The sequence below is a fragment of the Sorghum bicolor genome, chromosome 2 (genome assembly GCF_000003195.3).
Source record: "Sorghum bicolor cultivar BTx623 chromosome 2, Sorghum_bicolor_NCBIv3, whole genome shotgun sequence".
In the NCBI taxonomy this organism is placed as follows: Eukaryota; Viridiplantae; Streptophyta; class Magnoliopsida; order Poales; family Poaceae; genus Sorghum; species Sorghum bicolor.
The window spans coordinates 64,910,092-64,935,210 of NC_012871.2; the positions used below are offsets into that span (position 1 = coordinate 64,910,092).

General features: G+C 42.8%; 5 protein-coding genes across 5 annotated transcripts; 2 read left to right on the plus strand and 3 right to left on the minus strand.

Annotated features, from left to right (window-relative positions):
- Positions 735-9,050, minus strand: LOC8063892 (BAG-associated GRAM protein 1). Its single transcript, XM_002462622.2, has 18 exons — positions 8,616-9,050; positions 8,441-8,482; positions 8,242-8,339; positions 7,318-7,393; positions 6,782-6,910; positions 6,648-6,694; positions 6,174-6,297; positions 5,963-6,079; positions 5,121-5,150; positions 4,472-4,571; positions 3,868-3,974; positions 3,558-3,701; positions 3,360-3,464; positions 2,221-2,367; positions 2,063-2,116; positions 1,869-1,932; positions 1,687-1,748; positions 735-1,239 (listed from the first exon to the last, which is right to left on the minus strand). The coding sequence occupies exons 1-18, from the start codon at positions 8,826-8,828 to the stop codon at positions 1,105-1,107; spliced, it is 1,794 nt and encodes a 597-aa protein (XP_002462667.1). The 5' UTR covers positions 8,829-9,050; the 3' UTR covers positions 735-1,104.
- On the minus strand, positions 9,437-11,297 carry LOC8054846 (protein FAR1-RELATED SEQUENCE 5). Its single transcript, XM_002462623.2, has 2 exons — positions 10,962-11,297; positions 9,437-10,662 (listed from the first exon to the last, which is right to left on the minus strand). The coding sequence occupies exon 2, from the start codon at positions 10,585-10,587 to the stop codon at positions 9,631-9,633; it is 957 nt and encodes a 318-aa protein (XP_002462668.1). The 5' UTR covers positions 10,588-10,662; positions 10,962-11,297; the 3' UTR covers positions 9,437-9,630.
- Positions 14,006-14,458, plus strand: LOC110432760. Its single transcript, XM_021453567.1, has one exon. It carries the CDS (start codon positions 14,006-14,008, stop codon positions 14,456-14,458), a length of 453 nt encoding a protein of 150 aa, XP_021309242.1.
- LOC8054847 lies at positions 14,837-15,498 on the minus strand. Its single transcript, XM_002462624.2, has 2 exons — positions 15,305-15,498; positions 14,837-15,203 (listed from the first exon to the last, which is right to left on the minus strand). Exons 1-2 carry the CDS (start codon positions 15,424-15,426, stop codon positions 14,975-14,977), a joined length of 351 nt encoding a protein of 116 aa, XP_002462669.1. The 5' UTR covers positions 15,427-15,498; the 3' UTR covers positions 14,837-14,974.
- LOC8054848 (eukaryotic translation initiation factor 3 subunit G-B) lies at positions 16,607-19,632 on the plus strand. Its single transcript, XM_002460479.2, has 3 exons — positions 16,607-16,848; positions 17,058-17,225; positions 18,888-19,632. The coding sequence occupies exons 1-3, from the start codon at positions 16,749-16,751 to the stop codon at positions 19,397-19,399; spliced, it is 780 nt and encodes a 259-aa protein (XP_002460524.1). The 5' UTR covers positions 16,607-16,748; the 3' UTR covers positions 19,400-19,632.

Here is a 25,119-nt window from a genome sequence, read left to right on the forward strand (position 1 = left end):
ATGGCGTACGGAGTACTAGTCTACTAGTACTAACGGCTGGACATAAACACACGGTACGTTGACGTGAACTGCTAGCTGGTCAAACCGCGAAAAGAGCAAGCAAACATCTCTACGTGCCTGAACAGTGTCTGAAAACAGGGACAGCCGACTGAACGATGCAGGTTTACATTCATTGAGAATGGATGGGCAAGGGCCAAGCGCCCGGATGGCCGGACCACCAGTCCGGTGGCCTCGACTCCGGGCACATGGAGTGCTGTGCTGTGGTGCCTGCCGGCGTCGGCGCAGGCGACCGGGAGCAGCGCCCGCGCCCGGCGCCTCCGGACGGAAAGGCTTTCAAATCCTCAATGCCGCCGCGGCCCAGAACGGGCCCGGGGCCAGCGGATCCAGGCCGATACATGTTTCATGTTTCGGAGCAAGGACACATGGAGAAAAAAAATTTGACGCATTGCTAGCCATGGACCCAGTTGTCATCCTCGCTATAGACGTCCATATAAATTTGAACTGCAAGCATTCCTCATGTATCTTCAGAAACTTGCAAATTGATCGAATTATCACCGAACTAGGTAGGTAATGTGACGGGACCTGCTATATTTCAGGTGCAGGCAACTACTAGCAGCCATTAGATTAACATCCATTGGTGGAAACCTGTTATTATACACTGTATTCTATTCACAAGCAGATAAAACGAGTCCGCAACCATCGCCAGAACATAACAGAGATTTCAGGCGACTGACTAATAGGAAAAGTGAACTTTTATTTGTACAACATAGGCCCTGTGACTACAGAAATGTACACTGCACAAGTTCTGATGGTTCTGGGGGCAAATATTTCTCTTTTGTTTCTTTCTTTGTTTATCTTCAAACACCACACAGTGACCTGTCCGCAGTCAGCACTATATATTACGTGTTTTTACAACTATATACAGCAGCCAAACTGCCAGAATGGATAGAGAAATTACAGGAGAAGAAGTTTACACGCTACACGGTCCACCCATTCTTTTGGAAGTCAGCTTAACATGTTAGATGTGGTTCATGTGGACTCGTTACAGGTCCACCTGGCCTTCTGTGTATAACATCATAATTCATTGTCATGTGATGGCGGCTGTCACTCTAAATCAGGAGGCGCATCCGGCGCCATGTTGTCTTGTTGAGCGAGATTACTGTTCTCTTGGTCAGGAGACCTAACTTTGAGCATATACCCCTGTGCAAAGTCTAACATTTCCTTGACTTCTTTCTTCAACTGCACGATTTCATAACAAAATGAAGTGAACTATGTACTTCTAGAAGTTATGGCATGCGGAATTGAAGAGGCACAGAGTATTCTGTAAACTCATTTTTGCTGCAAAAATATGTATGCTCATGTGTACTACTAGAACTTGCAAACCAGCAAAAGCTACATAGAACATTTCGAGGATAAACATGCTTGCTCGTGCTGTCCTAACTGACAATCTCACCAACGAAGCTGTACATGATTTTTAAGTGAATAGCATGACAACCTCATGCACTGAAGCTATGACATTCGTTTTACACCTGTATCTGTAACTGATCATGCCTAGTTAGAATGTACTAGAACTCCATAAATTAGCACAAGCTATATGAATCGTATGTGTTAAAGTTTGAGGACAATTGAATTAAATTCACAACAAAATATCATACACACAAAAGCTCAGTAAATATAAATCCATACCTCATCTACAGCACCACTCTTTATCTTAGACTGCATTATGCACCATTTCTTGAAATGCGCACCTGAAAATACAGCATGGCGATTGTATTCATAAAATCACTAAATTTCATTGCACCTTAAGTAGAGAAAAGCTATCACAGAAAAGAGAGAGCACATGAGCTGGGTCAGAAGAAATCACCGACCAGCACTGATGTTGAGACTGCACGAGCTAGAACTGATAGTTTTCACAGACCACCTACAATGCACCTGAAAGGTAACATAGCAGAATCACTACACTATTGGAAGATAACTGTTATTGTAGCACTGAAAAATGCTCTCAGATCTACAAAAATGAAAGAGAAGGCAGGAAACTGTAACCAATATTTTCCATAAGTACCTCGAAGAAGGAACCAAATGGAACATCATGAACTTGCTGTACTGTCTCAAATACCTAAAAATAATGGTAAGAGATCAATATTACTTATGACATCAAGCAAAATACCAAGAACTATTATCTACCATAATGACACATTCTGTTGTATGGTAGAAACATACCAGATCCATTTTGTCAGCTGAAAGAACTATATGCTGCCACTCTGTCATCGCTGAATAAGGAGGGCACATTGGACTATGGCATATTGATTTACAATTAAGTTCCCTCACCTGGCCATCATACTCATCTGCAATGTGCCATTGGCCCAGCTGCAGAAAAGCAACATTTTCGCGCAGAATATGAAGTAAAAGAAAACCAAAGCCATTCAGCTTGCTGATCACATAAAGGAATAGTATAACTGGTTTCTGTTATCCTGCTAGCATAAGAGGTGGAAGGTTTTTTTTTTAATAAAGTAAGAGGTGGAAAGTTAACTGACAATAAAAATATGCCTGAAGGATGATCAGTACATATGCTTCCTTTGGATAAATCCATTTGGAGTGCATATGGCATAGGCCAGCCTAATGGAGAGAAGTTTAATTTGGAAAATTCAATAGGAGGGTAGCTACCACTAGCTGGTATGTACTGATTCTTGCCTAGTTGCCAGGTCCATACACCATACAGGATGGTGACATATTGTAGGTTCAGTGGAGCCATACATGCCACCTTGACAACAGACTAAAATCTCTTAGCTCAAAGTTTGTAAATAAACTATCTTCATAAGATGAGGCCACTCAAAGCTAGATATCCACTAGGAAGTAGGAACCCAAATTGCTGATCCCAAGAATTCTACCTGAATTATTCATAAATCATAGAAGACAGCCTTTTTAGAATACATAACACATAGACAGCGGCAGAATGGGGCTGGGGTTACAAAGCTGGTAGATCTATAGTAATTGGCAGCTCCACATTGTGCCCTGGCAGCACTAACATCACTAGTAGTATTGAAAGATGTCCTAAACATGAAAATTTGAAATTTTCAATGACAAAACCTGAAAACTTCAATGACAAAATCACCAGTAATAAAATACAAAATTATTAAGAGGAGCAGGATGGACATCTTTTGCTCAGTTGGATATTAGTTTTGGGGAAAAAGAAGTATGACCACCAGCTCTATTTGACATATTATGATAATCTACCGATTTCTATCATCAACTTTGTGGAAATTCTCTAATACACAAGAATACATGGATTGAGAATAAGTTGGTCATATAGAATGTACTATATATATGTGCAAAAGGCTGGCAATGTGCTGGATACTTACATTTATATCTTTATCCTTCCGATCTGTTCGATACTCTGTTATGTAATTTGAATCATCACTCAAAAGAATACTAAAGAACTGTTCTGCTGTACATGGAAATGTTCCCTAAAATCATGAACAGTAAAGGATCAGTGACCAATTACAAAGCTAGACCACTAAAGAAAATCGTGAGGCTAAAACAATGTTAGTCACTATTACATTGAATACAGGGACCAAAACTTCTTCTTTAACAAAAGGTTGTAACTGCCCTGTTAATGCAGCACAATCTTCTGGGACATTTATCTCCTGCTTGCTAGTTTTTCTTGAACTACTGTGTGCACGTAATGCAGACTGAGCACGTTCCTGGAATCCAAATGTTAAAAGGCTATAAAATCTGAAGAATGTTTGCGGAGATAAAACTTATATCACAAACAGCACAATCAACAAAGACCCCTTCAAAACTAGTGTGCCGACAGTAAGGCTATAATTTAAAAGCAGGGATCTGGTATACCGCACACATATGCTGTACCTGTTTCTCAGCCTCTATCATCATTTGGAAGTTCTTCACAGCTCGCTGCAATGATCTAAATGTATGGTTTCTGTTCCAAAACGATGCAAATTTGTACCTGACTCTTCCTACAAAAAAAAATATAGGGAAACATGATTTTGTAGCAACCACGACCCTGCCTAATCTAATTGCTGTTAGCAGTCATTTTTTGCAGTCTACATAAACTGTACAGTATGGTTTTTATGCTATAGAGATCATGCGTGACTTCTAACATCTGAGTTCACAGACCTAGGTGCATTTTTGATAAGTCAACCACGCCCCCAAAACAATAGATAAAAGAATGCTTGTAGAAGATAAGTCCACTAAAAGAGAGATCACCCACTAAATTTCTGTGGCTCCTTCCCAACACGATTCAGACTTCAGAGTAATAATTCTGTTTCACAGTTGTTTTCACTTTTCAGACATCCATTTGGTCCTGTAGGCCCTGTAATTTTTTGCTCTTCTTTTTTATGCTGTAGACCTTTGGTACTTATATCAATGTTTTCTGTATAGTGGATCAGGAAAAAAAAAGACATGCAGGGGGTCCATTGATTTAAGAATCACTCATATGATATGAAGATTTTACCATCTGGACATCCTAATGGAGGAACACCAAATCCTCCAGCTCCCATTCGAAGAAATATTGTAATAGCTGGATTAATAACTGCATGCTGACTTCTCCTTATCTGCAGTGTTTGTAATAAAAGAAACAGATGGCACATTAAATGTGTGCATTACGAAAATGAGTTAAATGCACCGTAGGTCTATTAACTTTTGTCCGTGTGTCATCTGGGTCCATCAACTTTAAAAGTGCAGTTTTGGGTCCTTAAATTTTTTTAAGTGGTTCACCCGAGGTCCATATCCCTTCATTTGTTGTTTATATCTGACGTGGTGTGTATACTCAGTGCCAGCAGGGCATGGTGTGAAGCACAGGAGCACTAGATTGGCCACAACGCTGCGAGAAAGTGTTAAGGAACAAAGAAAACCAAGTGAAGGGGCTAATTACAATTTCCACGCCATGTTGGCACTGAGTGTACACACCATATTAGATCTAAACACTAAACGAATGGGTATGGATCTCCGGTGAACCACTTAAAAAGTTTAAGGACCCAAAACTGCAGTTTCAAAGTTGATGGACCTAGGTGACACACAGGCAAAAGTTAATGCACCTACGATGCATTTAACTCTACGAAAATTATGCAGACATAGTAGAATAGGACTGGAATATGAATTACCTCGTCAATATCTCTCAAAGGAATCACAACCTTTATATATGGGAAGAAAAGATGTTTTAGTCACAAACAATTAAGAAAATGAATTTATGTACAAACAAACTATTATATATAATATGCTTTACAGGGGGGGGGGAAAGAGCAATGTCCATAAGCTTCATCAAACAAAATCAGGAAGAGAACTGGCGCATGTAAAGTAATTTGCCAGAAAACTGGATGCCACGGTAACGGTAACACAAGAAATAGAAATGATGGAGATATTCCTAAGATGCAAGCAATAGTTTCTCAAACGATAGCTAACACATACGGTAAACAACCATTTCATTCATGCATGATGGAAATATTAGAATAGCATGAGGCATTTAGGCAGTATGTACAATTTTCAATGTGCTATTTGAAAACATAGCCTATTTAGTTTTGGTTTCTACAGAATCTCAATCAAGAGGACCACGTTAAATAATTTTTAACTACAACACCATTCAAATAACAAAGAGTAAAGGGATATCACTTGAAAATCTATTAAGGTGAAACGTGTATTGCTCCCCACGAACTGACATGTTAGTGTTTCCCAATTTATTATGAACACAAGTTTCTGATTTAATTTGAAAAAGGTGGGCCCTAGTATTGTTGTGGCTCTTCAAACAAACTACAAACAGTTATCAGAATATGCCATAATCTCATGATCAGCAAAGTGTCTGATAGATGGAATACGCAGTTCAGATCAAATGGTGTAAAAAACTTGCCTACTTTATCACAAAGACACGAACAAGTAAGCTCTAAACCAAGGATCTAAGGTAGACATGTTTAATCGAAGGATAGCAATTGAGAATTTCATCTGAGCGAACCTTGATTTGCTTTGAAAAGACATTTGAATGAAAGCAAATATGCCATGAAGAGACATACATGCGTCCATGATACAAAAATGACCTCTCAAGTGCACATGAATAACTGTGGTCAACAACCTGAAAGGAATAAGAAGGAAACAACAACTCTTGCAAGTTGGAACCATTGGTATTAGATACATGCATGAATTAGTGAGTTGTAGTAGTTACCCACCTCGTCCGGAGGTAGTTCAAAAATTGTCTGCAAAGGACCTGGCTTTTGATGAACTACAGTAGGACCTTGCTTATCCAAGGAAATCCTTCTACGAGCGCCAGCCTCAGCTGAGCTGTTTAGAGCCCTAAAGCAGAGAAGTGATACATCAGAAACATTGAAACCTTGATTTTAACGAGACACTTAAAAAATTGAATTTGGGCCACATAAGGTACAAAGTGAGGGACAGCATATTTTACATGATGAACTGGATATAAATTCCCACTACAGTTTCATTTCTGATGTTCACAAAGTCAAAGCAAAATAATGAAGCAAATAGCTAAAACATACATGCAAAAATTGTTCAAAGTTCAAACCTGCTAATTGGACAAACAGAATAAAACATTCATGCTTTTCAGTGAAAAAAAAAACAATATGACAGGAACAAAGAAAAGCTAAGGATTTAATGATTAAATTAAAATAGAGTGAGATTTTAACCTGGAGGAACTTTCATGAACCTTGATTACTTTAATATGAAGACACACCTGACAATACAAAAAAAAAAGTATAACAAGGTGACAAAAAAATAAATTTGACCTCAGAAACCAACTGGTTTTGCAGAAATCACTCACCTGGCCTGATGTGCTGTCAAGTGTATGCCAAACTGGTCCACTCGGTGCCTCAGACTCAACAGGAACAGTAACAGAACCAAGGATTGTGCTTTTCCATACAATGTCCCAGTCATATATCTTGACATTTATCTATGGAAGTGTAGAGAATGAAAACATGGGAACAAGGGAAATGCACCAAAAGCCTAGGCATACAGCTTTTTATGGAACAGAATAATTGGCCGAATGCACAAATGCATAAAGACAATAGAAAAACATACAGGGTTGCACTACATGAACTCATGAATTTGCAACAATTTTGTCAGCACGAGAAGCAAAATGGAAAGTTGCAAAACCCATGACAGATATATGACAATATTGTTGTAGATGTAGTGCGACAGTGCAGATGCAATTTTTTAACATAGGAATGGTACATTAGTGATTTGACTATGTAAACTATACAGAACTGTGATTACTTATTAGTCTACACCAGTGATGGACAAACATAGCATCTTTTAAAAGATACCAAACTAAGAGAGAGAGAGAGAACTGAGAATAACCTTTACAGGAAGACTATCAACAAAAAAATTGAATTCCTCTCCCCACATTGGGTTTCTTGAGCCAGGAACCATAGAACTGTAAGGTGTTAAAAAAATAGATTAGACTAGTTGAGCATTAGCAGTGTGACATATATCTATAAGTTTATCAAAGATGTTAATATTATGTTATATTAAAGGATGGTTATTTGAAGTTGTTTCCCCTGTCCACCTTCCATCATTGCTTTTTCCACGGAACAGTTTCAGGATAGCATGTGTATCCGTCATTTACACGTTACCCTACTGCAATCATCACCATTTCCATAACATTCAAACAATCCTGGGGGCAGTTGCCCCTTGTTTCCTCTCCTTTACAGCCTATGCTTGGAACTGCTAGATCCAAAACCGTATTGTCCTATCTCTAATGATGAATCCCAACGCCCAAATTGTCCGGAAATAAAATCTCTCTCTAAGAAGTTTCATTCATAAAAAGTTTTCCCTTGAACCTACTTTATTTTAACATGTATGCACTATCAAGTACTCCCTCCATTCAAATTCTAAGACATTTTGTTTTTTCTAGATACGTAGCTTTTGCTATGCACTTAGATATAGACTATGTATAGATACATAGTAAAAGCAATTGTATCTAGAAAAGCCAAAACGTCTTACAATTTGGAACGGAGGGAGTAATCCTTTACAAAGGATCTGACTTCAGTGCAATAAAAAAAAAAGCACCACAACCAGTTAATAGTTTCGCCCAAAACATGACCAACTTGATCTCTCGTTGTATGTCCCCTCAAGGGAAGATAGAACATGGCGGTTAAACAAATTACAGTCTCCAAGAATTCTCAGATTGATAAATAAGCTAGAAATGAAACTCCCTCAAAAGCTATATACAGTTAATAAAACAACTGAAATCATCAAAAAGTATTGGATCAATATGATCACCTGAAACGCTTCTCTGCGCCACAAGTGATCAATGCATACGGGTCAGATGTCCCATTTAAGTTCGCCGCCATCAAATTTTTTGCAGCCAACAATTCGAGCTGAACAGACACATCCAATCCAAGTCATAAACCATCCAGAACAACTGCCAGCAGCACGACACAGAAAAGAAAATGGAGGCCAAAAGCTGATCACTGGTCACCTTCACTACATACGCAGAGGGGCCGCTCGCACCCCCCTTGAACTGCCCCAATCCAATCCAAGCCAAGCCCAGCCCAGCGCATCCACCAAACGGGAGATCAAGGCATCAGCATCCGTGATCACCAGCACCAATACGACCCAAATTCTCCGAAACCCAAAACGGACGCAGCCGTTACCTTGTCGGCGCCGTCCAGCCCCCGCACGAGGAGCTCGTCGGCGTCGCCCGCCGCTGCCGCCTGCGAGGGGCGCGGGTTGAGGAGCTCGTAGGCAGCGTAGAGCGCGACGAGGATCATCGCGGCGGCGCACGTGACCTCGATCTCCCAGCAGGTCGGGAGGAGGAACCCGAGCGCCGCCACCGCCGGGGCCGACCCCGCGGCCTGCGGCGCCATGCCGCCTGCGCCCGCGCCCACGAGGACGGTGCGTGCCGCGCCCTAGGGTTTCGGGAGCGGTATGGGCGCGCACGCGAGGGCCATGAGGGGCGGGGGCGAGCGGGCGAGGAAGGAATGGTAGGAGGTCTGGAGGTGGTGGTTATGCAGGGGGGGGACGACGAGGCGGAGTCGCGGAGAAGGTGGGAGCGGTCGGGTCGGGCTCGCGGTCGCGGAGTGGGTGGGCCACCTTGTAGAGGCCGGGGACTCAGATTGGGTGACTTTATAGAGTAAAGTTACGTTGTAACTTTGCCTCAATCTCAATCGTCCAGATAACATCCAACGAGTATAGCTAGGACTTTGCTTTTCAGCCCAAGCCAGAAGCACAGGCGCTTCAACTCACCTCCATTCCCCGCCAAAATTGCAAGCAGACAGGCCAGCCTCTCTCTGTTTTTTAAACCAAATACTAATTCCTACAGGTCCCTGCTCCCTCCCTTGTTATAAGCAGCTCACAAGATCCAATGAACCTTAGTGTTTCCAGCAAAGGCTTCCAACACTTTGCAGATTGAAGCAAAATACACAGCAGCCGGTACCCTCAAGAGTGCAAAACAAATAAATACAAGGGACAACTATATTATAATTATCAGTAGAAATTAGAATTTTCCAGTTTGGGAGTTCTAGGTTCAAAACACAAATACATGCCACATTCAGTAATACAGTAGGTCACATAAGACTATAACGAGACCACAAAAGACTATAGTTGGGCCATTTCACTTCTACAATTTGGCCACAAAAGACTAAGATCAGATATGCTTCAGTAAAGACTTTATATATAGCCATGATATGCTTCAGTAAAGACTTTATATATAGCCTTTCCCATTGCCACATCTTGATCTGTATAGATAGTTCTAGGTTGCTTTCTATTATGTGCAGCTAAGAAAGTCTGAAAGAGCCATATAAATGAGTCCTCTGTTTCATCAAATAGAAGTGCAGCACCAAAAACAGTGGTTTCTCTAAGGCCAAGAAAAACACCAAAAGGCCTATACTCTTTGTTGGTGCCAAAAGTAGTGTCAAACGTAACCACATCACCAAAGTGTGCATAGTCAAGAATCATCTTAGCATCAGCCCAAAATATGTTGGTTATATGCCCCTCACAATCTAACTGCAAAGCATATTGGAATGATGGATTTTCAACAATTTTGTCATGAAAATACTTCAACATACTTCCAGCCTGTCCAAAAGCCAAATCCCGCTGCCGTTTGCTTTGTAAATAATTTTTACGATCACGGCAAGTGTAGCTAAGGTTAAGTGGTCCACCAACTTGACGACTAGCCAACTCATGTGCAGCTTTTGGTCTAATTCCAGAGTCATCTGCAGTCTCTATTTCAAAAGCTTGCAGCTCTGAAATTTTTCTTTGTGATGCCATCAAGTGCCGAGTTTCTGGCAAGTGAAGAAGGTGATTGTGTTCAAGCACAACATCAGTGACTTCATAATTTCCTGCAACTCGGTCCAATATAAGGCTCATTCGAGCTTTGCAATCAGTCCTTGTTTCAGCTCTAAAGCATTTGGTCGTATGATTTGTTTGCCCTTTTCTTCTAAGGCCCTCGTTGGAACAGACAAATCTGCATGAGGTCACCTTACCATCAAAGGTGCTTACATTTGTGTATCTTTTTCTCACATCAAAGCCTGTGCGACCCCCATATGCCAACCAAAACTGCCAAGCCTCATCTGCACTTTTGAACCTTAAGCCAATTTGAGGATCCTCCTTGTTTAATTCTGCCATGGCCTTGTACAGTAATCACAATTGCACAAATTTGTTCTCTGACCCACACATAAACTAGTTCTGTAACCTAAATAACTGACAAATCAGAACATATAAAATTTCTGTTGAAGCTTTAGATAATATAATGGACACAACAGTACATATGAAACAAGCTAGAGCAGCTAATATTCCTGACATGAAATTCAGCAAAATAATTCCTTCTGGTTCATGGATTATCAAATTAGATGGCATTCAAACATGTGGCTGCATTCTATTTTGTATTTTGGTAGATACTTGAGGTAGATTAATAAGCATTCATGCATGCTAGGGCACTAAATAAAAAAAAAATAGTGCAATCGTGGACATCTCCATTACAGAGGGTGTGAATCTCGTACCTAGATATGGCATGACGCGAGAGAGCTCCTCCATGGCCGGGGCGGGTCTCCTGTTCTCCCGGCCGGCGCAGCCTCCACCTGCCCCGGGAGGTGCGGAGGGCAGCGCGGCCGGGCACCGGACGGCGCGCGGCGACGCGACGCGGCCAAAGGCCTGACGAACGGTGCGACAGAAGCACGGCGAGGAAGACGATGCGGTGCAGCAGCGAAGATTTCGCCGAAGCGCGGGCAGCGCTGTGCGCGTTGGCGGGAGCTGTGGGTCAGTTCGGCGTCGTTCCCGCGTCTCGTGTGTTCCGTCTCATTTATTAGCCTGAGCTGAAAGGTAGGAAATTTACTGTAGCCGTCAGATGGCAGGTGAAAGGTGGAGATTGAGAGAACGTTACGTTGTAACTTTGCTCGATAAAGTTACTGAATCCGGCTCCCCCGGACGGCTGGGGGCTTGGGGCGGTGCGGTTCTGCCGTCTGCGGAGGCCGGGGATAACGGACTTCGACGCTGGTCCGATGGGCCCACGACGACGCTGCGCCGGTTGACCTGGGGAGTGGGGACTGCCCCCGGGCCGGTGTTACTCTACAGCGACCGTTGAAGGGCCTGTCAAAGTCGAAGCCGGTTCCTTTGGGTGAGCACCCGCAAGGTTCCTGGTAACTTCCATTCAGATAAACAAACTTGTCAACTGCAAGTTGTAAATCTTTGAGCCGTATATTTTTTTATGTACAGTTTGAATCTGACTTCCTATGCCGTTATGATTTTGTTTAACAACTATTAAACTTTGAGGTAGAATAATTCAATTTTAGAATTTGTTTGACACAGTTCACAACAACTTCATGAGCTGTTTTGATCTGTTTTTCTTTTTGCACAACAATTTTTTTCAAAATAGCTTTAGAGTTCTCACAGAGACATGAGTTAGGATGAAACTAAAAAAATAGCTCATTCTAGCTTTCTTCCTCATTTCTTTCTTTCATCTAGTAAAGTTGTATTACCAAACAACCTTTTCAAAATAGCTCAGTTTTACCTAAAAAGTTGCTCATAAAGCTCTCTTCTAAAAAAATATATTGGTGAAGCTGAGTTGTGTCAAACAAGGTCTTAGAGCAACTCCAACAAATATGCTATCCATGTTATCTAGGCTACTTTTATATTTTTAAACCAAAAATTAAAGTCCAACAAGTGTGCTATCTGGTTTGCTAAAATAGCAAGTTTGCTATCCCTAAACTTTCGCTTGCCATATATAGTATGTCATCCTCACTAGCTATCCTATATAAAGGTTGTTGTGAAACTCTATGTTTTGAGTGAGTCTTTTATTTTACACAATGACTAAATCTTATAGTTTAGAATATAATTTTACCTAATCTTTTGGAGATACTCTTAGTTAACTTCTCTATCTCCTACACTTTTGGAACTACTTCTCCCTTCCAAATTATAAGATGTCTTGATTTTTTTCAAAAAAGTTGTTTAAAACTTAGAATGGAGGGAGTATTAGTTTGAATCTCAAATTTGGTGAATCAAGTTGTAAGATGTTCTGCGACGAGACCAGTTGGTCTAGCTGCAAGTTTGGCACCATGCCGCCCAGAGTTTGAACCTCTTGGGGATGGATTTGTTGGTCGGAGGAAGCGTAATTTATCTGTGCATTGAAAAAAAAATCTCCTCGTCTGCCCCATGTTAAAACATATGTCTAAAGTTAGCCTAGTCTCATGAGAGCTGCGGAAGGGTAAAGGTTCAGGGGTTTCTCGAGAACAAACACCAACATATGTGAGAAGCTCTTCTTAAGAAAAATGCACGAGACTCTCTTACCCTGTAAGTTGATTTTTTTTCTATAGATACACTATAGATGTACATCATTTCATTTATTTTAAAACTCCTAAATATGTTTTTCTAGGAAGTTTTCATAATTCTACTTAAAAAGATGGTTTGCACTGAATATTTTTCTGTGTTATTGTGTAAATAAATGAACTCATTACTACTTTGCTAGTTTCGGAAGTACTCAGAGAGAGGTCAGATGAGTTTTTTTTCCCTAAGATCTACTAGTCTTAAAGTATGATTTATTTATTATGCAATAGTTGAATGAGTTTTTCTTTTCTCCTCTTGAGCATTAGCGATCCCCATCTATCCCGCCGCGCGCCACGGCCTCTGATAGTTTGATCTTTCCTTGACCCCGCTGAGCGCCTAGCGCCGCCGACCGTGTCGCTCCCTTCTTGTTTCGCTACGGCCGCGAGCGCAGCTGCCCGCTGGGGGAGACCCGGATTGGTGTCTTGGTGAGGATGGCCTCCGCCAGGATACGTGGGGAGAAGCGCAGACGCATCAGCAAGTACAATTCCACGAAAACTAGGTCGAGGAGGAAGAGGATTTCGAGGAAGCAACACTCGCAGGAAACTTTTGTTGAATCTCGTTTGCTTCGGTTTTCATGGTTCTGTCGTAGTCTGTAGACCTGCCCAGTTACCCATCTTCAGCACTTGATTGTGGTGCATTGCATATATATCAACATTTAACAGTCAGAACTCTCAGAACCCTATCTGGCTCTTTCGTGCGCCCATCTTCAGTACTAGTATATTCCTCGAAGACACGCGCAATAACATATACCTCTAGTTTTTGCAAGTCAGCATCTACAGCTTAATTCTTTAAATCTAGTTTGTTTTCTATCTTTAATGTATGCATCTTTGAAGTAAACCAAGATCATAGCACTTCACTTTGTTTCGTTATTAGTTGTTATTCTTGTGAGCCCTGCAGAAAACAGTTCACTATTTCATAGATAAGATAGCAATACCAACAAGGCTTTTTATTTAGTCTGAAGCAAACTGCGTATGCAGATACTAAACGATCCAGTGAGTAAACAGAAATTTGATACTACTAGATGACCACAAACACAAGTTACACGGTGTACTTTTGATTGTCTTCCTTCACTTTGTCCTTTTGGACTATCAACATGGTAATTATTTTTCTTAACATCTAGATGTAGGCATGTAGCAAACAGATGTGGAAGTCTGATTGTTGGCGTTTGTTCTTGCTGGCAACAGAGGAGGAAGTATGGAACCTTGGCATGATTCGGTTTAGTATCATGGCCTACCAAAGGTCCTCAGAGCAAGACATCTGCTACATCTGCGGAGATGACGCTGACAACCACATGGAGCACTTCTGCCCTTTCAACTACATCTTTGGGCGGTCTTCCGGTGATACCTGCAGAGGAGAATGCCCTGTCGGAGAACACAGAGTAACCTCCAGGGATCATCGCAAGTTCCTGCGGCGTTTCATGCGCGTGAGCAACCTGCCACCGGGCTTCAGGGTGTGGGAGCTCGAGAACCTCCTGAGCCCGTTCGGGCCGCTGCTGATGTGGGATGTTCCCAGGTCCAAGAATGACATTTGTGGCTGCAAGACTGAAGTCTGCCTGAGCTTCGGCGCTGCCGTCTTCAAGAGACGTGAGGATGGGGAGAGGGCCATCCACGAGCTTAATGGCTATGAGACTGGTGGCCGGAAGCTGCGAGTTGATTGGGTTTACCCTTCTTGTGTGTAGCTGAAGATTAAACATTCAAATTTTACACTTAATATTCAGACTTCTCTGTCCTACAAATGTGATTTTTGCAGGTAGCAGTTAGTACAAGTTAATAAGTTGTTTTTTAAGACTTAGGACTTAAGAGTCCATTATGTTAAGGCACTGCCCTGGTGTTTGTCCTGTGAACATGTCATAACGCTGTTATATAGGATCAAGGTCTGAGATTGTTACCAAGTTCTGAGTTTGTTATCATTATGTCAAGTGAGTTTGTTATCATGCTTATTTTTTAGAACGTGAATCATGCTTGTATTTGTTATTAGAGTTATTTCCTTGCTATCCCTTCGAGTTTCCAAATCAGAGCATGTGGCAAGAACAGGAATGCACGCAACAAATACTAAATTGGAACAAAATGCATCCAAGCAAGATAGTTGTATTTTATTCTCAACTGTACACATCAAACGAGTAACAATTATATTATTATCAGTAAGTTACATTTCTCGAGCCATAATGAGGCTACTGGTTCTGGCAATCTGGCCTTCACTTATCGACTGGCTTACCTCTCTCCCTCAGCTTGGCCACAGCTTCCTTCATGGCCTCCTTCCTCTTCCTGCTGGCAAGCACCTTAGCCTGCACACCGCTAACATTCGGGTCTTTCTTCTCCTCTGCCGGCCCTGGTGGTGGAGGCCGCCTCTTCGAAGCAGCACCGGCGATGTCAGGGCTCAGCACGGTGCCAGCAGCAGCAGCGACCAAGCCACATAAAAGTGCCCTAGAACAGCAGAGAAACACATTTATCAAACTCACAACGAGCTATCTAGGAGCACATCCTGGAGATAAAAGAGGAACTGAATATGTGATGTGATGAGATACCTCCTGTTGTCGAATTTGGCCCCAACAGTGAAGTTATTGCTGCTGGTATCAGGTGCAGGAGGTTTTGGAAAAATCTTCAGAATGGTGATTGTGCTTTGTGATGCTGAGATGGGAGGCGCCATTGCCGCCCTGGTGATGCTTGGTACCTCCAGAAACAGAAACGAGGAGCACACCGTGTGCTGTAGCCATTGGCATGGATGCTTCCTGCAGATGGAAACAAGAGAAGTGATAGATACGGCCCCACAAAAGGTGTTATGTCACCTTCCCATTGGTTGCAAAAGCTTCAGGAAAGATAAGGCACGAGGAACATATACACATTCTTTCAGTATATGCCAACCCTGCCAAGGAGCGATGCCTTTCTCAGTTTTAGTTCAACCCACTATTACTTGAGGTTAAGAAGGCTCCATTTTAACTTAGATCCCCAATTGTTTCAGTGTTGCATATAGTCCCCTAAATAAGCAGGCTTGGATAAGTCCTATGTATGACAAGCGAATGCAGATCCTGTTTGCTTCTCTGAAAAACCATGACTGAAAGTACTGCCCGCTGATTTATTATGAAAGAAAAATACTGATGATTTAAAAAAAATACGACTTATAAAACAAGTGAACGGAGCCTACAGGCTATAAGCTAAATCGAAAAAAAGAGCGTGCTAATTTAACAGCTTTGAGGTTACTTGTCACTACTAAAATATTGGCTGTAGCATTTCGACCGCTTTGAAGTACTTCAAACTGAATATTTCTTCCCTTATTAGATTAGATTAGAATTAGATTGGATTAGAAAAGCCTTACGGTCAAAATTGCTACAACACGTTATCAATGACAAGGAAATGGAGACGGACGTCAGCGTGACACTACGTGTACAAATTAGTTTGTACTCCCTCCATCCTAAATTATAAAACATTTAACTTTTTTAACTTTAAATTTAACTACTCGTTTTATTAAAAAAAAATTATACAAACATAATCAAATTTAAGTCATTATTGAAGAATTTTAATTAATAAACCAAACCACGACAAAAGAAGTGATATTTTGTACAATTTTTTAAATAAGACAATTGGTTAAATTTAGTGTAAAAAAAGTCAAATATATTATAATTTGGAATGGATTGAATATAAATTAGTTTGTTGCCCTGAAGTCCTCAACCTACACGTGCGGGCCGTGCGACACTGGCCTGGCTAATTTTTTTTTCGAGGAACACGGCCCATCTGTGACCGAATCTAAGGATCTGGCGGCCTGATAATTTTCTCTTCTCCCGGCCCATGCGTCCTCGCCTTCGTCCTAAGGCCGTGAATACAATAGAACTCTTCTTCCATTATAACTCGAAGCAACGGGCCCTCGGGTTAGGGATCCCATCCCTGCGACCGCTGCTCATCCCGAGCACCGCCGGCTGCCGCCGACCTCGTCGTTCGCGTCAGTGTGCGCCGCTGGGTGGTGGGAAGGTGGTGATGGCCCCCGTCGGGAGACAGAGGGAGAGAGGCATTAAGAGATCGGGTGCCACTGAAGACAGGATAAACAAGATGCTGAACAAGCGCCTTCCGATGCAACGTGCGTTCTTCTTTCAACGAATCGTTTGCTTAATCTCTTCCCTTGATCTGCGCGCCTGGCCAAGTTTCCAGTGTTCAGCAATCGATTTTGGTTGATTGCGTACCAATTTTCAATTCTCAATTTAGCCCTTTTATATGCTCATCATGTCCATGTTCTAGTAAGGTAAGGATTCCTGCGACCTTGTTAACTAACATGCCTCTTTCTTCCAGGAGGCAGAAATTGGAGGCTGGAAGTTTCTTACCTGTACAGATTTAAGTTTATGAGGTTCTTAAATCTCCGGGAGATGACCATCCTTCGGCGAAAGAAGAGTAAAAAGGAGAACCGGCAAAAGGCTAACTTGATTAAAAATATGGGTCCGATGGAGCCGAAGGAGGGGCGTAAGTGACTTGATTCTATGCTTTCTTCTTGTCTTCATGCCTTCTTTATAATGAATTTCATAAAACATTACAACCATAGTTCATAGAACAGTGCAAGTAGCCAAAAGAACATGTTCACTGCAACTATTACCATAAGGTAAAATGCTTTTTCTAGGGTGAAGGTTACTGTTTAATGCATATGAAGTTTACTATCTGAAATACTATAATATGTGTGGGTATTTACATGCTTCAAGCGCATGCATTGTGTTTTTGTGTTGGGCTGTTGGGTCATAGTATAATTATTGATGACAGCGCAGATTATTCAAACAATGAGCTTAAACTGATTTCATGGATAAAAGCAACGAAGGTAGCTTGTTGCCGGCTTACTGGCTAATGCCATTCAGACGCAGCATGAAATAGCCATGGTTTAAGCTGAAGCTTGCTTCAGTGCCAATGCAAAAGCATCTCAGCCATGGTCCATGGCATTCAAATTTAATATTAAGTTTAGTCTGAGTGTCTGACTAAGTACAAGATAGATCACAAAATCAGCATGGTTTTTTTATTTGTGCTCTGGTATACTGCTCGAGAGATAGAGTTCTTGAGTTTCTGCTGTTAATAAATCCTTCACAAAGGATGTACAGCGCCTCACCTGAAGTAAGTAGTACCTCCATTCTCTAGCTGCGCACTCAGCACTCTCATTCTTTCGGCACAATATACATGCTGACCCCCTCCAGTTGAACTGATGTTCAGACTGGGATATGGGGTGGATGGTTTATCAGTTCAGTGGACATTCACTTTATGTGGACTCCTGATTCTATATATATACATCATAAAGCTGAGACAAAGAAAAGAGCTACTGTACCAACATGCAAACTATTATCTCTCCACAGCACATGCGCATGCATATTTCTATGCAAAGATTTTCTTTAAGCGCTAATGAGTGTTTTCCTGATTCCACAATATCTAGTGTGTGGAAGTGAAACAAAGGTTTAATAATTGATGATATAAATGTGCCCATGCTTATTATAGACCCTTGCTGTAAGAGTCAGTTTGCCATTTTACGTCTTAGTACTGAACTGTATGACTTAACTCCCAGTTATTTGGTCAAACTAGTGCTTATATGCGGTAACCAGTCAGAGCCCCTTAAACCTGTACATGGCCTCACTACTAGTGCATCCATCTCAACACTATTTTAGATATGCTATGCCTGAAGAATAATCTAGGAAGAGAGGGGCTAGGAGCGAAGGATACATGGTAGGAAGATTCATGGGAATGTATGTATTGACTTGCTTGTATCTTATTATGATCTTGTTTAATGCTCCTTAATGTCACAAATTCTTTGTAATATTGACCTTCAGTGAATGGTACCAAGATGCAATTTTGACTACTTATATTAACACAATAACTTAAAGTGTAACATTGTGGAAGTATCATAACTCATGCTATACTCATGTGGCAAATCTGAATCTCAAGATGATTTTATTGGGCTGTGATCAACAATTTTAACCAGGAGTTTCCCTCAGAGACTGGATTCATCAATAGTTAGCTTGATTATAGTTCTTTTTGCCTTATTTTCTTTCTTTGTCCCAATACAACATGATATACATCAGCTCATATATCTTTTGTGTCATATCACAAATTTCTATTGGCTCTGCTTTTATGGAAATGATTCTGTGCACACAGGTTCCACTTCATGTTTTTGGAGGGATCCAGATGCAAAATTTTGCATCATCTGTGGAGAGGACCAGGAAGTGCATTTGGAGCTGAAGTGTCCGTACAACTACCTTTCCCCGGTTACATATGTTCCCTGCAGAGCACGGCTTGCTCTTTGGGGCAATTACACAACCACACTCCGTTACAAGTGCCCAAGGCACAAAGAGGAAGAAATGAGAGAACCTCCCATGCACGACGAAAGGAACTCGAGGCGCCTCGAGTTCATGCGGTGCCTTGTGCGTGTGAACAACTTGCCGCGGCGCTACCACCCGGAGCAATTTGCCGCACTGTTCAGCAGGTTTGGCCAGCTGCGGATGTGGCATATAGCAACGCGCGGCTCCGGGGCCTGCAAGGGATACGGATGTGTCGTCTTCCAGAACCATGAGCACGCCGAGGAGGCCATTGAGGCACTCAACTGCTATGAAGTCGGTGAGTGTAAGCTGCGAGTTGATTGGGCTTACCCTTGTCTAAACTACTGTTGAGCCAGGATTATCCGTGTTGTGAACTGGTGTTGGTTTTGATTTAAACAAAAAATGGTGTTGAAATAATGATGTCTGCGTTGAGGGATTGGCTCCTGACTTTGCCAGTTTATAGACGTGCAAGCCCGACACTGTTTGGATTGGAGGATTTTTATAGGAATTTCAAAGGAATCCAATTCCAATATTTTGTTTACGTCATATGGTGTTTGGAATGAAGGAATGAGGTTTCCCTTTCATATGAAAAGGCTTTGCTTTCCTATATGGAATGAAGAAATAAAACATCAATTATATGCTCTTGGAAAATTTTCTGGAGGAATGAGCATGTACTCTGTCATAAAATAGAAGAAATCTAAGTTTGTTCTAAGTTATAATGGTGCTAGGTTTGATCTAATGTATAAATAAAGAACAATATTTACAACATCAAATTATCATCATGAGATACATTATAAAATATTATCATAATTTACATCTTTGATATGGTAGACGAAACTCTATTTTCTATAAATTTAGTTAAAGTTAATATTATTTGACTTAGGACAAACTTAGATCCCATGGTAGAAATTACTATTGGCTGATTTATTGTGAGAGAAAAATACTATTGAATGGCTGATAAATTTGGCTGATAAGCTCAAGCAAACAGGCGGTACATTTGCATGGTCCAAGATACTTCGATCTTTTATTTTGTCTTTAATTTTGTGAAAGGAAAAGGGAATGTTTAGTGCTATTGATAGTGTATAGCATGCCGCCATGGAAGGTGGAGAGGAGAATGAAGGGTCTATTTTCAAGAGAAAAATAAGTAGAAGGGGTTAAAGGAAAAATTCATTATCACGCTAGCATGCCACATAGGAAGGAATGTTCACATGGCTGGCATGAGCCTATAGTGTACCACTTAACATATTTAGTAACCTAGAAATATATTTTTAAAGTTCATAGACTTGTGTGTCATACACTAACAAAATCAAGGACCATTGATACATTTAACACTAAACTGATTTAGAGATACAAATTAAATACTATTAATATTTTCTATAAATTAAGTCAAACTTAAAAAAAATTGACCAGCACACAATCATACTTAAAAAAAATAGGGGAGTACATAGGTAGGTCAACGTGAAGCTCTCATCGATTTGGACCATGACTACATTGCGGTACCATGTTTTTTACTTCCTTATAGGTTTGACTCACTTAGGGCTTGTTTGGGAGAGCTCCGCTCCTTGATTCTTCATCTCTGCTCCTTGATTCTCCAATGGAGTGATTTCACTAGATTTCTAGGAGGGAGCAGGGTGGGGAGTTGATGATAATTGATTATCTGCTAATCCCCACTAGAATATAAACAGGGAGCAGGGTGAAGCAGGTTTTTTTAGCTCCCACCTCATAGTGTAAATGGAGAAGTGATTCTCTAATGCCCACCTGAATCAGTTGGCATTTTGAGCGTTTGGCTGGTTAGGAGTGATTCTCTTCGGAGAAACTGGAGCTCTCCCAATGAACCCTTAGATTTGACACCTCAAAAATTCAATAGATCTTTCATATGAAAATTTGTTAATAGACAAATAAAGATACATCTTTCTATATTGTTAACAAACCAATAAAAACGAAATGCAACCACAAATACGTAGTCACGCTTTTGGTACTCTCCCCTTTTTCTTTGGCGAGTTACTGGTAGAGAGATGAAGTAGAGACCCCTTGTGTGTGTTTGGAAGCGGGATTGAAAGACATTGGGGATAGAGGTATCCTCAAAGAAGAATATTCTCTTAGATTCAGGCACAATCTCATATCCAAAAATTGGTGGGATGAATATGGACCAAATGGGATGATGGGCGTGCGGGAGAGACACACACGCGGTAGCGGCGAACTCCAATTGTAGCGGCTGTGGGTGCGTGCAAGTCGTAGGAGGCGCTGACAACCAAGGAAGCCAATGACCACATGAGACATGGCTCTGTTTGGCTGATTGTTTCCACGGTTGATGTTGATTTGTTCTGAGGGGAAAACACTATTCCATGACTGAAAAGTGATGGTTGATAAACTCAAGATAGACAAGAAAGAAGTGGAAAGAGAAAAAAAGAGAATGGTACATGGACCTCACATGCTAGGTGTCTTATCTCACCTTACAGCATCCGTCAACTGAGCACAGACTCCTCAAAATAGGTGAGGGACCGTTCCGTGTTTAGTTAGAGTTGTTAAAGTTTAACAGGTACCGTAGCATTTTTGTTTTATTTGATAATTAGTATCCAATTGTGAACTAATTAGACTCAAAAGATTCGTCTCGTAAATTACTCTCTACCCATGTTTTTAGTTTCATAAATAGTCTATATTTAATATATCATACATGTGTCTAACATTCGTTGTGACAGACGGTAAATTTTACCGCCCGTAATCATATATATTCAACAAACAAACAGAGATTTCTCTAACTGCCATTGAGAAAAAAGTTATTATTCCTTTATCTGCCACCGTAAATGTTACTTGTTTAGTTCCAAAAAATTTTGGGAAATCGACACTGTAGCCTTTTCGTTTATATTTGACAAATATTATTCAATCATGGATTAACTAGGCTTAAAAGACTCGTCTCGTCAATTCCAACTAAACTGTATAATTAGTTTTTATTTTTGTCTATATTTAATACTTCATGCATGCGTCTAAAGATTCGATGTGACGAGAAATCTGAAAATTTTTGCAAAATCTTTTGGAACTAAACAAGGCCTAATGCAAACAGGAGAAACATGGCCAATAGTTTAGTTTAGTTTTTTTCTTTTGAAATCAACATGGCCAATAGTTAATTTCGCTACATGGTTATCGAGGAAGTTTTAACTTTTGGGGAGAATAAAAAAACGGCATTTTTTCAACGGTAGATAGGGAAATCTCTCTAATTTTTATTTGTTTTCGATTTTATTTAGATGTAGTCATATTCGTTTTAATCCGCGTAGATTTAGGTGAATTGGAGTGCATCGATGCTAACTATATGTGTTCAGTTGAGATAAATAATATAGGATGGGATAACTCCATCACTGTTATTGTAGAATTGTTGCTACAAGGGGTCCAATGGTCAGCTGTAGGTGCTGCAGCCATTGTAGAGTTGTTGCTACAAGGGGTCCAATGGTCAGCACCAATATTAACGATTCCTTGATAGCATATTGTTAACTCATCTTCATTTTGAAGTGACTGCTTTCTAAACTTTCCGTAGCCTGGAATATCCTGAAAATATACAACACATATTAGGACAAATAATAACAACAACTATTTCAACCGATTCCTGAAAATATACAAACACTTACAGCTCTAGCTTTCTTCCACCATTCGTCGTCCATATCAATAGTGCCGTTATTCCAACCGATTCCTGTTTGCCTCATCGTTAGCTTTTTCCATGCCTTAAATCTTCCTTCAATTTGTCCCACTTGTTCTTTATTTAGCCCTTGTTCAATTCAATACCTGTCCGATCTTTGAATCCTTTCTCAACCGCAGCATAACCAACTGAGTTCAAGAATGTATTTGGCTGGTTTCCTTTCTCAACTTGCTCGGCCATCAAACCACAAAGGATTTGAGTGTTCTCTACGTTCCAGTCAATTTCGGACATCTATACCAACTCATAAAAAATTCAGAACATGCACAAATCACTAACATGAGTACGAAACCATGTGTACCAAATCACCAAATCACAAAGCATTTATACCAATTCATCCCCATAATTACACTAGTACAGAGCATGTGTACCAAATCACCAAATCACTGCATTTCACAAATCAGACCATAGAGATGGGGATGGAATACCTTGCACAGTTGGGGGAGCTTGCTGGAGGGGCCTTCACTTCGCCGGTGCAGAACTTGGGGCGCCGGCCGTCGTTGAGGAAGCACTCCTCTAGGGCTAGGGTTGGGGGATGCAGATCTTGGGGCGCCCTTCTTCTCCTTCTTCTTCTTCAGGGTAGGGTTGGGAGATGGAGGCCAGTATTGAGAGGGAGAAGTGGGGGCAAGACCGCCCGCCGAGGTGGGCTCGCCTTGGGAGGGGTCGGCGGCCGCTAGCAGGGGAGAACGATGCGTGCTGGTGCTCCTGCGTCGCGAGCGGAGTCGCGCGTTGGGCGGGGGGGGGGGGAGGGGGAGGGGGAGGGGAGGGGGGTACGGGGAGTCGCGGCCTCGGCCTCCGCCTTGCAGGGGTCACGGTGAAAAGACTGAGGACGGATGGGGAATAGAAAATAACGGTTCAGTGTGTAATCAGTGGCAATTGCGGGTAATTTCATCAAAACTCCATGTCTAGGTCTATTTTGGAGAGTTCTGGAGTAGGGAAAGAGTTGCTCCGAAAAATTGCACTAGAGCTCCATAAACACCATTGAGTTGGGTTGCTCTAACATTTTTTGGAGTTGGGGTGTTTGGCTAGCTCCATCCAGCTTCAGCCTGGAGTTTAGCTTTGGAGCCATGCCAAACAGACCCTTAGATGGGATTACTTCAGCTAGAGTTTGAGAGGGTGTCCATTTCTTTTGTTGGATGACTCTAGGATGGATGGAGTGCTAACACTGTTAGCTACAGTATACGAGCACCACGTGCCATCGGTGCCACCTTGCAGCCTTTTATGTCTTCTTTCCCACGTCAGCGCCGCCGTGCACATCCTTTGTCTCTCCCTTCACCGTTGTCGCCCCCCTGCAGGCGGCCTGCACCACTGCCCGCTCGCCACCTACTCCAACACCGGCATCGCCCGTTCCTCGCACGCACCACCGTCGTTCGCTTGCCTCCCTATCGCGGCTTCGAGGCCATCCTGGCCGCTATGACCCTGCGGCCTCTCGGCGCGGTGAGGAGCTCGCCCTCACCGCCGCAAGATCCGGTTCGGTGGAGCAACAACTTCATGAGCTCGCCACCTGGCTGGCTGCGGGCTGCCTCGTGCCTCCTAGTCTGTGGGCCCCACATATGGCCATCTGGCACGCGGCCCGTTGGCACGGCCTACAGCCCATCAATTTGGCCCGGCACGGTAGCTGACGGGCCACGGGCGGCACGGTACGGTGGCCAGGCCGTGCCATGGGCCGCCACCCCAGCACATGGCCCGGCACGGGCACGGCCTGACTAATGATGTGGCACGAAGGCGGCCCGACGCCTAATGGCTAGAAATGAGCCCAGCCCACGCAGCACCCCACCCGGCCACCCTCACCCCTCCAAACCCTAACGCTCTCACCTCTTAGTCTCATTCCCCACCCCGCGCCGCAGCCTGCAGCTCTCAGCCGCGCGCCCGCAGCTCTCCAGCACCGCACCTCCTCGCAACACCGCCGCCACACCTCGCGCTTCTCTCTCACAGTCTCGCGTCTCGCCTCTCCCAGCGCCGCGCCTCTCCTCCCATCTCTCTCTGGCCTCCGGCGGCGTCCGCAGCGGCGCGGCCATCTTCCTCGCGGCCGACGACCGCCGGCGTGGCGGCGCCCTCTTGGCTCGCGCGAACGCCCCCTGCGACGACCGCCACGACCTCGTCCTCTTCTCCGGAGGCCGGAGCCGCAGCGGCGACGTCGAGCACGCCGACGGCTGCCGCCACCTCCCGCGGCTGCCTTTTCCCCGCGTGCGCATGCTCAGCACGGTGGCACGGCGTGCTCTCGGCACGACCCGATGGCCCACGGGCCGTGCCTTGGGCCGGAGGCCAGGCACGAGCACGGCAGCGGCACGGCACGGCCGGCACGGTGGCCCGTTGAGGCACGACCCCGCGTCGGGCTGGCACGGCCCGCCGTGCCGCCGGGCCGGGCCGGCACGGCCCGATGGCC

Coding starts and splice junctions, on each gene's coding strand:
- LOC8054848 (XM_002460479.2), top strand. CDS start 16,749: ATGGCCCCCGTCGGGAGACAGAGGGAGAGAGGCATTAAGAGATCGGGT. Junction 16,849..17,057: donor CAAGCGCCTTCCGATGCAAC/GTGCGTTCTTCT, acceptor TCTTTCTTCCAG/GAGGCAGAAATTGGAGGCTG. Junction 17,226..18,887: donor GATGGAGCCGAAGGAGGGGC/GTAAGTGACTTG, acceptor CTGTGCACACAG/GTTCCACTTCATGTTTTTGG.
- LOC8063892 (XM_002462622.2), bottom strand. CDS start 8,828: ATGGCGCCGCAGGCCGCGGGGTCGGCCCCGGCGGTGGCGGCGCTCGGG. Junction 4,572..5,120: donor CTTTGAGAGATATTGACGAG/GTAATTCATATT, acceptor CAAACACTGCAG/ATAAGGAGAAGTCAGCATGC. Junction 2,117..2,220: donor CAGCTGACAAAATGGATCTG/GTATGTTTCTAC, acceptor CATTATTTTTAG/GTATTTGAGACAGTACAGCA.
- LOC110432760 (XM_021453567.1), top strand. CDS start 14,006: ATGGCCTACCAAAGGTCCTCAGAGCAAGACATCTGCTACATCTGCGGA.
- LOC8054847 (XM_002462624.2), bottom strand. CDS start 15,426: ATGGCGCCTCCCATCTCAGCATCACAAAGCACAATCACCATTCTGAAG. Junction 15,204..15,304: donor GCCAAATTCGACAACAGGAG/GTATCTCATCAC, acceptor CTGCTGTTCTAG/GGCACTTTTATGTGGCTTGG.
- LOC8054846 (XM_002462623.2), bottom strand. CDS start 10,587: ATGGCAGAATTAAACAAGGAGGATCCTCAAATTGGCTTAAGGTTCAAA.